General features: G+C 42.7%; 1 protein-coding gene across 2 annotated transcripts in view; it reads left to right on the top strand.

The window, feature by feature from the left end:
- The window catches only part of arsk (arylsulfatase family, member K), a 90,847-nt gene that overhangs the window by 39,772 nt on the left and 38,942 nt on the right, over nt 1-12,133 (top strand). For both annotated transcript variants that reach the window (XM_041186824.1, XM_041186823.1), the window contains exons 6-7: nt 9,176-9,400; nt 10,865-11,086. In XM_041186824.1, coding sequence (XP_041042758.1) covers nt 9,176-9,400; nt 10,865-11,086 — 447 coding nt within the window. The remainder of the gene's footprint in view (nt 1-9,175; nt 9,401-10,864; nt 11,087-12,133) is intronic.

Here is a 12,133-nt window from a genome sequence, read left to right as displayed (position 1 = left end):
ATCCAGGCAAGTGGGGAGCATTCCATCACACTCCTGACTTGTGCCTTGTAGATGGTGGACAGGCTTTGGGGAGTCGGGAGGTGAGTTACTCATCGCAGGATTCCTAGCGTCTGACCTGCTTTTGTAGCCACAGTATTTATATGGCTAGTCCAGTTCAGTTTCTGGTCAATGGTAACCCCCAGGATGTTGATTAGTGGGGGATTCAGTGATGGCGATGCCATTGAACGTCAAAGGCGATGGTTAGACTCTCTGTTGTTGGAGATGGTCATTTCCTGACACTTGTGTGGCACAAATGTCATTTGCCACTTGTCACCCCAAACCTGGATATTGTCCATGTCTTGCTCCAACCTGTGAATCCTCTTGGGACCTTCTATGCATTTTGATGTTTAGGCTTTGCACAGCTTCCCGAAGTGTCCTATCTGGTTACGTTGAAAGCATTGAACTGAAATTGCTAGACATTGATCACACCTGTGAGTGGATGCTTTTTTCCACAGCGCTGGCATGGTTACCCTACTAGTCAGTTAGGGTAGTTCTTGCCTTGGCTTGGAGTGTCCCTGTTTCTATGTTGTTTTACTAATTGGACAGTGGGGTATACCTTATGCTCATGTTTTAATATGGATCTCTGCTGCAAACAGATTTCTGATTGCCTAACAACCTGGATGGCTTTCTCAAAGTTTAGATCTTCTTTGCTTGAAGCATGTCTGAGAGTGCGTTGTCCACCACTCCTACAGCTATTCTATCCCTGATAAGCTCAGGTTTCAGGTCATTGTAATTGTCATGAAAGTATAATCATTTTTATAATATTTTTCGAGTTTATTGTGAAGTAGGTTTATGGGTTTAAGTATAGTTGGGTCTGTCTGTGTGTGATTTAATTACATTTGGAGTCAATTAGACTGCAAGCTTTAACTCATCAAAAGAAGCTAGGTTCTTGATATGCTGATGAGTAAACATGGATTTTGGCTGAGCATGTATGGAGTGAAGGGAATTTCAGTTTTTAGATGGGTGAAGGGAGATTTGGATTTCAAAGGGATTTTAATCTGTTTACAACTAGATAAGCAAGGCTAAGGAATGTGTTTATTTTTCCCAAAGTTACTGACAATAAATAGTTGCAACATGAAAGTTTTTATATTGTGAGGAAGAAGCAGTTTCAAAGACATATGAAACAATATAATTTACATATTAAAAGAGAGAAACCTATGTAAAGTCGAATAAGGCTATGTGTCAGGAGAAAGCCCTGTCAGGTCTAACAGTGTCTGAAATAGCCTTAACAAAGCTTCCAGCATTTGTGCGTAAGGCTGCTGTTGACCAAAACTGAAGATGAAGAAAGCCATTTGGAATTCCACTGTCCAGGATATTGTGTTAATTTGCTGGATCTGTTTAAAATCTAAAATTTATTTTTGGACCGTTGCCTTAAAGAGGTAGTAATGGGAGTCAAGTTAATTAGGAATTTTAGGAATTATTATGGTAGTAATTGTAGTCTTATGTATGTGTTTGACATCGCCTATTTTATTAATAAGTATTTTAATTTAACTTTTTTAAAATCTCAAAGTCTTGGTGGACTTATTACTTCCGAATTCAGTGTTGCAACTTGAAATAAATACAAATTGTAAAACTGTTGTGATAGCACGACCAAGTCAGTTTCCCTCGTGGATTTGGTCCATCTGGCATACATCATCTGCCGCGTCATAACAGTAATCACAGCCTTCGGCTATTCTGTACAAGGTCGTTATTGAAGGAGTTGACAGGTCTTCCTGGCCGCTGGACATGTTTATTAAACTTATCCCTTTCAAGGATTTTGTTATTCGTAAAGGTCAAAATGAGTATTGAATGATTTTAAAACTTCATCAGATTTTGCAGATGATTCATTGGTTCCTTGTCTAACTATATTATTATCATCGACTATAGGGTACTGAATAAAGCAGTGTGTTAACTTGTTTAGCCTCTTTTTTTCATATCAAGTCCTGATGCGACCATGTATCTAAGGAATCTCTTTCTCCTAAGTTCCCAATTTTGTGATTTATCTGGACCTTGGCCACGTCCAAATTGATCTGGAAGAGTGGATTTCTGATCTATGGTTAAAATTTTTAAATTGCAGATTCACCTTTTGAGGTTTCTGAAAATCCAAGATGGAGCTGCCATATGTTTCTTCACAAAGGATTTTCCCATGCCCGCCAGTTTTCGCACACTCCCACAGTAATGGTATTTGCAATCTCAGCGTTTAATTTTTTTTCAACAATGGCTGCCTGTATAGACTGGTGAGAGTCTTCACCATTTTAGTGCAGTGTTCTCGAATGAATACCAGCTTCTGCTGGGGCTTTTAAAGCTGCCTCCTCAGTTACAATTAATTTTTAATTGATTTTTTTCCTCTTTGTTCAGAGTGAGCTTGGTCACCATGTTCAGACGCCGACTTGGTTATCTTGGACTGCGATTTAAACAGCAATTTCTGGCCACAGCAGAAAGTAACATTTTCTCAGGACTTGTGTTGTCCGAGGATTTTCAATTTTTAACTCAACCCTGCTGGGTCTGCTGACTTCTGCAAACTCTGGGTATTGAAGCTGACAAGGCAAGCATTTGTTACCCATCCCTAGTACCCTTTGTACAGAGCAGCTTGCTAAGCCATTGCAGAGGACAGTTAAGAGTCAATCACATTGTTGTGGGCCTGGAGTCACATGTGGGCCAGACCAGGAAAGATGAAAGATTAAAAACAAAAACAGAATTACCTGGAAAAACTCAGCAGGTCTGGCAGCATCGGCGGAGAAGAAAAGAGTTGACGTTTCGAGTCCTCATGACCCTTCGACAGAACTTGAGTTCGAGTCCAGGAAAGAGCTGAAATATAAGCTGGTTTAAGGTGTGTGTGTGGGGGGCGGAGAGATAGAGAGACAGAGAGGTGGAGGGGGGCGGTGTGGTTGTAGGGACAAACAAGCAGTGATAGAAGCAGATCATCAAAAGATGTCAACGACAATAGTACAATAGAACACATAGGTGTTAAAATTAAAGTTGGTGATATTATCTAAATGAATGTGCTAATTAAGAATGGATGGTAGGGCACTCAAGGTATAGCTCTAGTGGGGTTTTTTTTAATAATGGAAATAGGTGGGAAAAGGAAAATCTTTATAATTTGTTGGAAAAAAAAAAGGAAGGGGGAAACTCCTTTCTGTTTCCCCCTTCCTTTTTTTTTCCAATAAATTATAAAGATTTTCCTTTTCCCACCTATTTCCATTATTAAAAAAAAACCCACTAGAGCTATACCTTGAGTGCCCTACCATCCATTCTTAATTAGCACATTCGTTTAGATAATATCACCAACTTTAACTTTAACACCTATGTGTTCTATTGTACTATTGTCGTTGACATCTTTTGATGATCTGCTTCTATCACTGCTTGTTTGTCCCTACAACCACACCGCCCCCCTCCACCTCTCTGTCTCTCTATCTCTCCGCCCCCCACACACACACCTAAACCAGCTTATATTTCAGCTCTTTCCTGGACTCGAACTCAAGTTCTGTCGAAGGGTCATGAGGACTCGAAACGTCAACTCTTTTCTTCTCCGCCGATGCTGCCAGACCTGCTGAGTTTTTCCTGGTAATTCTGTTTCTGTTTGGATTTCCAGCATCCGCAGTTTTTTTGTTTTTATAAAGATGAAAGATTTCTTTCCCTAAAGGGCATTAGTGACAATGATGACATTATGACAATCAATGATAGTTGATTGAATTTATATTCCACCACCTGCTGTGATGGGATTTGAGCCCATATCCCCAGAGTATTAGCTTGGGCCTCAGGATTACTGGCCCATTGACATTACCGCTATACCATTGTCTCCCTACTAGCTGCAAGTTTTTAGTTTGACAAAATGGCAAACAAATTTTGGAGGAAGCTAAAATGCATACTATTCCTGTGCGACATCTCATCTTGAAAATCTACAGAAAGAGAAACTCTAAAAGACCTGGACAAGGTTTTCGCCACAGATTCTGAAGCTCACAGTCAGGCTCAAATGAGGGTCAGAAGCCCTCATTGCCTTGGAAACAATCAATCATTGACTTTCCCCAATTTAGACATTTAATGGCCAGAGGACAGGTGCACCATCCAATTAAATACGATGGGAGGAGTCGCCCCAGGTTTGCACACAGTGTGGTGGCTGGCAGGAAAAAGATTGTTTTATCCTGTGGCTGCAATGGCAGGCTTTTGTGCTATTTTGTCCCATTCCTGGTGCATCCCGCCTCAATAATGCATTCACAGGAAATGCTCTGGATCATTGGTGGACAGGCTCAGATTTATCTGCCTCACCATGACCTCAGTGCTTCCTTGCTCTGGGCACTATATTTAAAGCTGTCCGTGGGGGAGCCCTAAGCCAAATTTACTAAATGTCCCCCAAATGAAGAAATTACCAAGAAGATTTCACTTTTTTGTAACTTTTACTGGTCAGGAAGAAATAATAATTTTCATAATGTTATTGGGATTCATTGTAAACTATATGTGTCTGTGTGTGTCTGTCTGTCTTAATTGAATTAAAGGCAGCTGGTCTGAAGGCTTTGATGTAACAGAAAAGGTAATCTAGGTTTGAAATGTAATGTATAAAGGGAACATTTGTATTTTTAAATAAACCAGACTAGATTGCTTTCAAAGGAGGGGTGAAATTTTTCACCTAGCCAGGAGAAGTTAAGAAACAGTGTTCATTTTTCCCAAAGATTATGGGTAAAATTGGTACTTTGGTGGATTTTATTAAAGGTACAGTCCAAAGGCATGGGGAAGAATTTTCTGCCCGCTGGGCGCTGCCCACGATTGGCTGCGCTCTGCCATTTTACGTGGGCGGGCCAATTAAGGCTTGCTCAGTATGAGATGCACCCGGGAGTGGTCAGCGCTACCTGTGTGGGCAGGGGGAGGAGCAAGAGTCGCACATGCGCGAAAGAGCGCAAGAACCTCCGAGGCACGGAGCTGCCTCGGAGATTAATTTGATTATAAAAACTTGAAAAGAATTTTTTTAAAAATTCAGACATGTCCCTCATGTGACAGTGTTACATGAGCTGGGACATGCCGATGAATTTCAATAAAAATTTTTATTGAAGTTATAAACCCTTCCTGAAGCCTCATCCCACCTGTGGATGAGGTTCCATGAAAAATGCGAAGGCCTCCTTGGTTCTTTGCTTGTCTGCCAACCTTAAAGTTGGACGGGCAGCCCTGACAACTACTTCAATTAGGTGATTAATGCCTGTAATAGGCCTTTGACAGTTCAGCAGGAGCACAGCCGAATCCGGTGTGTGCCCACTGAACTGAAGATCAGAATGACATGTGGTCACGTCGGGACGCACGCCCAACGTCACCGCACGTTATTTTACCCCCCACACGCCGACCAGAAGATTCTGCCCATAGTGAAATAATGGGGATTTGCATTCAAAGGGGAAAATATGTATAAAGGAGTGAATGTTGTGTATAAGAGCAGGCATTCTAAGATCTAAAACAAGTGTGAAAAAGCCTCCAGCATTTATGCCTCAAGCTGTTGCCTTCAAAGAAGTAAAGGTAAGAAAACTCACTTTTAATTGGATTGTTCAGGGTATCGTGTTTTTTTGCCTGGGTCTTTTAAAATCTGTCTTATTGTTGCCTTAAAGAACGTGTAATTGGGAGTTAGATTAACTAAGGGATTTAGAAGTTATTGTAGTAGTAATTTGAAGATCTGTGTGTGTACCTAAAATCATTTCTTTTATTAATAAAGGTTTAATTTAGTTTTGTAAGAAACCAATAAGCCTCGGTGGTCTTATTACCACTGAATTCAAGGTACGCATCTCAAAAATTTTGCAAATTGCAAAACAGTTGTGGCAGTTGTTTCAAGTTTCCCTTTGGGATTTGAGCAGCCCAGCATTTGTTATGGAATAGCCAATGGTAAAAGCGTAACAGAGTGCATGCCTACTTCATGTCTACAGACCAGGACTGCTTCATGCAACAGGTGGCCCCGAAAGCTAAAAAGACAGCAGCCCACCATGATGTCCTCTACCCCGGTTCTGGCTGCAGGAGGTCCACCAGTGTCACCAATCCAGCCTGGGAGGTGGTGGCAGCGGCAATCAGTGCCACTGGAGCAGAGGAGGTCAGCCATCTAGTGCAGGAAAAGAACGAATGCTCTTATCCGTTCCGACAGGGTAATTCATCAGTCTCAACTCACACAACTCACAAACCCATCACATATCCACAGGGATCTCACACCTCAAGGGACAACTGCTAACTCTCACACACACCCTGACATCTCCATCAGGGTCAGATCCTCTGGAGTTTGTGTCCTCATCCTGTTCATGGCTTTGCTCACCACACACATTCCACACAATGACATGCACCCTGCTCTTACACTCCATCTCTTTTCATGCAGGAGATGCTGGCTCAGGACAGTAGGGAGAAGTTCCAGACCAAGGATGGAGTGGCCCACATTAGGCCCTTCACTCACTTTGAGGAGCGTGCCATTGCACTGGTGAGGACGTGGACCCTGCCTGTGGCAGTGGTGAGGTCAATAGTGATCACCCACGTTCGAATCCTATACCACAATATCTTCTCTCAACGCAAGCATGAGTGCTCTCTCTCTTGCTTGTGACTCTGCTGTCCTCAGCCAGCCAGTCCCTCAGTTCCATCCAGATCCTTCCCTCCAGCCAAGAAGACACCACCTCCATTGAAGAGCTGGAAATAAGCAGCCTGGAAGACTCATCACAACACTTAGCCACTCCCTCCAACAGCGCAGAGACGCACATCTCAATGGGACCTAAATCTAGAGCACACTCAGGTTCACAATCTGGTGTTCAACACATGGACACATGCCTGCAGCAGGAGGAGGCAGGTTCAGCCAAGCTCCCCAACACTTGGAAGACTGCTAGGGAAGAGGCACCTGTAAGGTCCAAGTCAGATGACGAGCCTCTGGATTCTGCCTTCCAACTCATTGTGGAGAGTCAGCAGAAGGCAGCAGAACATCACTCAGAGCTGTTGGAAGCCCTCAACAGAGTGGCATGGAGTCGGAGGAATGTGTCTGCCTGCTCTCCGAAGTGATGCCCACATGTGTGCTTATGGAGGTCTCCATGGGAAGGATGGCGGATGCCATGGAAACCCTGGTCTAGCAGAACACGTGTGGAGACCTGCACTCCCATCGCAGTAGCCATGGGTGAGTTCCTGCAGTGGCAATGCAAGGGGGAAACAGGGCACCTTGACGTCCCTCCAGGTACTCTTTCCCCTCAAGGAGTCAGGCCAGGACGCTCAGGCACCCGAAGGGAAGAGCGGTAGCTGGACACCCCTGGGTCATCGACATGGGAATCTGAGGCTGTCCGCTCCTTCCAAGTCCCCTTGTCTGTGGCCACACCCCCCCCCCCCTCCCCCACCGCCTGCCCCTCTCAATGCCTGCCCCCTCAACCTTGTGCCCACTCACCACAGAGGGAACAGCTGGCCAGCAGCAGGACAGCCAAAGCAAACTCTTCAGAGGATGCACGCCAAAGTCATCAGAGGCAAAATGGCCAACCATTGCACAAGCTATCTCCATCCCTGCTATGGATGTCAGGGCAGCGGCTAGAAAAGTTAAGAAATTCTGATCGCAAGTGGTTTGCCACTTTAGAATCTGAAAATATGTTAATTTTCACTGAATGAGGTGTAATGTTTTCTTTCACCTTCATTGACAGGCTTTGCGGGCCCTCCCACTGCATCCCACCCACTAGCAATTCAGTTGCATGCATCCAGACCATGAGCACTTCTGGAGGGAGAAGTGTATGTGTGGCAGGGCCTTTTGGAGCCTCCTGCAAGCACTCTCCCACACACGCGGAACCGCCTTCCATCACACTCCTCTCACTGTCCTGAGCATTTTCAATGCTACCTGCTGGGGTTCTCTTTCAGTTATCCATCTGAGCTGACCTGCATCTCTGCCCACCCACTGATAGATTGATTGCACTCCCATGCAGCACCTGTGCCTGTCCAACACGAGGCCACCCCTCACCCCTCCATTTCAATTTCAACAACGATGGTTGCAGTCAAGTTTTTGATTAGCTCCCTCAGGACTGTTGATGCCCCCCACCCCCACCCCAGGCATCACCTTCCACCTCCCCACCGTCACCAACCAACCCAACGCCTTTACTTTCCAGGATGTCCAGGTGAAAGTGCACGTTCCCTACCTTCCTGAGAATCCCACCCCCATCCACATTGACATCCCTGACCACCTCATTCCCACCTGTCTGTGTCTGCCTCCAGTCCCCACCAACCACCCTTGCTGTCCCTTCTACAGTAATCACACCCTTGCCCCATCCCCCCACCCCAACCCCTGTGGCCTCCTCTGCCCCCTCCTGTACTCATTTCCTCCTACCACCTCTACCCTCAGTTCACTCCACGGGAAGTAGTCATTGTCTCCACAGACTGCTCCCTTGCCTAACCCCTTACTCTCTCCTTCAACCTTACTCCCCCACCCTCAACCACCAGACACCTTCCTCCTTTCTCCCGGCCCCACCGCACCTCCCCACTCAAGTTCTTCCTCCCCACGGACACCCTGGTTCTCTGGACACCTAACTCCCAACATACACACTCCCCTTTCCCCTTTCCTTCTGGCCAATGGCTGGGTTCTCAAAGTTGGAGGACAAATTAAAGGCCTTTGAGCTTCGAAGCAGCAGCACAATGTGGGGCAGGGGGTAATGGGATCCTCGCCACATGGACAGCCATTGGAAGGGGAACTGCTATGTCTCCCTGGAGCACTAACCACTCCTCGTCTCCCCCCACCACCACCACCACCACACACACACACACACACACACACACCTTAAACCAGCTTATATTTCACCCCTTCCTTGGATTCACCTAGTTCTGTTGAAGGGTCATGAGGACTCGAAACGTCAACTCTTTTCTTCTCCGCCGATGCTGCCAGACCTGCTGAGTTTTTCCAGGTAATTCTGTTTTTGTTTTGGATTTCCAGAATCCGCAGTTTTTTGTTTTTATTTTTGTTTTTATTATTGCCAGAAGACACATGGGCACTGAGAGGATATTGTATTACACCTGAATTCAGTTTATTGTTGGCAGAGTGCTCTTCAAAGTGCACAAGTACAAGGAAGAGAGCAAAATCTAGAAAGTGTGAGACTTTTGATAAGGTAATATTAAAGCTTTTCACTTTTTGTGTTGCATACAATGAAGTTGCCAGTGTTAAAATGATATAATTGAATAATTGTTTATATTTACACAGGTGAGATTTTAACAGCCCTTCATGACACTGGGTTCCAAAATAATACTTATGTAATTTTTACTTCTGATCATGGTGAACTGGCAATGGAGCATCGTCAGTTCTATAAAATGAGTATGTATGAGGGAAGTTCTCATGTTCCTTTATTGATGGTCGGACCAAGTATCTCAGGAGGACAACAGATTTCAAATTTGGTATCTCTTGTGGACATTTATCCAACTCTTCTCGGTGAGTAATGCATATGTTTCAGAGATAAATAAGAATGAAATAATATTTATATTATGTGCAAAATACATGTGTATGTATAAAATATGAGTATATAATTTATATTTCCTAATCTATGGTAAATGTAGATTATCTCCATAGATTTCACTTCTGAAATCTACCTTTTAATTTGCCATCAATTAATTGAGAGGATTAAAGTTTTCATGAAGGGAACCTCAAAAGATGATCTTAAATTAATTTGGGTAGTCTCAAACCAGCTCCAATTGCTGGATATCCCCCTTAATTTGGCATTAGATTAGCAATCAAGGATGCAGTGATCACGGATATATAAACATTCTGGTATTTCATAGGAATTTATTCATTATAAGAGGAACAATAATATATTTCATTATTAATATGGGATTTTGTGCTTCTATTTTCCATGCACACTTTTTGAAAGTCAACTAGTTTAAATGCTCATTAAGTGGCATTTTATTCATTTCCAACCACACTGAGTTATGTGTTCTGTCACATAATTAGGATTTGAAAAACTGTTGGTTTGACATCTTGGGGCCAATTTTCTGAAACAGACACCAAGTTGGTAGAATGGCTCCATTGTCCACCTGAAGCCAGCATCCCTCCAACAACTCCTTCCCTGAGCGCCTCCAGGCCCCACCTCCAAAAATGTACCTCAAATTGTGTGCCTGAATTGCGTCTTTAGGATTCCACGTATTTCTGGTTTTTTTTCTATCTATACTAGTGAAGAACATTGCATATTCCTACAGCTTAAGGTACAAAACAGAAGTAAATATTTATCTTCACGCATCATAACTGTTAATGTTGTCAGCTTTTTTGGGGGGGCAGTATCTATTTTTGAAGATATTGATCTTTTTGCAGCTTTTCAAATTTGACGTATAACAGTGAGCAATTCTTCCATTAAATTCCCTAAGAGATAACATCTTGAAAACTTAACTTTCAAATATATTAGGAGATCTACACTGTGCAGTGCCCGATGCTAACATTGGGTGCAAATACTTGAAATTCCCCGGCAATGACATTCCTCTCATGAAGCGAATAATTCTGTCCTAATTGAAAAAAGAGTCATTTTCAGAATGTTGTGCTGTTTAAAGGGCAGATGCCACTGGAGATGGTGGAATTTTCTGATTAGCTGTGTTTTAATACAAGCAGTTAAGTTTGAGAGCAGCAGAATGCAATTTTGTTCAGTAGTGCAGAGTGAATTAATAGAAAGTAAAATGTATGCACTATCAAAGTACCTATTATCAGTTTGTAACAGACTTCAAACAAAATGTTCCCTTTACCAATTTATTGTCACTGAATGGAAACTGTAGCATGATTGTTCATTTTCTCCAAATGTTGAATGAATTTCTATTAACTGATCATTTAAATACAAATAATTATTTTTGCACAGAATTATAAGTCATTACAATCACTTTCAAACTCATAGCAACAATTGCCTTTTCTATTTAGATATTGCTGGAATCCCCCTTCCTGGAAAGTTAAGTGGTTATTCTTTGTTGCCATTATTGAGAGGATTCGTAGAGAAAACTTCTATAAAAAATTCACGACCTGACTGGATTTTCAGTGAGTTTCATGGCTGCAATGTAAATGCCTCCACCTATATGATTAGAACTGACCGATGGAAGTATATAGCCTATGCAAATGGAATTACTGTACCTTCCCAGCTGTTTGGTAAGTCTGGTTAAAAAAACTGATTTTAAACTCTTTTATGATTAAGTCAAATTGATGACCTTTACAATCAGCCCATGTATAAGTTTCATGCTTTCAAAATGTGTTTACGATTTTTTCAGGACAGTGTGTTACTAATTTAATATTGCATGTTTCAATTGTCTGAAATTTTTGAGTGCTCAGAGATTTACTATCTTACACTATAGTATCCAGCATGTTATGTCAACTTTTACAAGCTTTAATGAAGGTTTTAGTCCTGACCTGACTATTGCTTATACTTTTGATAGATTATACAATATTTTTGAGTATTGACCATGGCAAAGTGATATTACTTTGAAACAGAATTGTTACAGTGCATTTGGCCCATCGTGTCTGCACTGACCAGCTCTCCGAATGAGCAACTTGACTAGTTCCATTCTCCTACCTTCTCCCTATTACGCTGCACATTCTTTCTTTATAAATAAGAGTCAAATTCCTATTTGAATGCTTCAGTTGAACCACCACATTTGCAGGAAGAGCATTCCAGACCCCAACCAACTGCTGCTTAAAGTTTTTCCTCATGTTACTTTTTTGCTTCTTTTACTAATTACGTTAAACCTGTGCCCTCTCATTTGTGATCCTTTCACAAGTGGCAACAGTTTCTCCCTATCTACTCTGTCTAGATCCTTCATGGTTACGAATACCTCTATCAAATCTCCTCTCAACATTCTTTTCTCGAAGGAAAACAATCCTAACTTCTCCACTCTGTCTTCATAACTGAAGTTCCTCATCCCTGGAACCATTCTCGTGAATCTTTCCTGCACTGTCTCCAATACCTTCACATTCTTCCTAAAGCGCCCAGAACTGGACACACTACCCCAGCTGAAGCCAAACTAGTGACATATACAAGTTCAACATGACCTCCTTGGTCTTGTACTCTATGCCCCTATTAATAAAACCCAGCATACTATATGCTTATTAACCACTCTCTCAGCCTGCCCTGCCAATTTCAATGACTTATGCACATATACAGGTCTCGGGGGAGACGGTGGCATAGTGGTAATGTCTCTA

The sequence above is a fragment of the Carcharodon carcharias genome, chromosome 4 (assembly GCF_017639515.1).
Source record: "Carcharodon carcharias isolate sCarCar2 chromosome 4, sCarCar2.pri, whole genome shotgun sequence".
Classification (NCBI taxonomy): Eukaryota; Metazoa; Chordata; class Chondrichthyes; order Lamniformes; family Lamnidae; genus Carcharodon; species Carcharodon carcharias.
The sequence above is the reverse complement of the archived record's forward strand: the minus strand, read 5'-3'. Positions and strand labels throughout refer to the sequence as shown.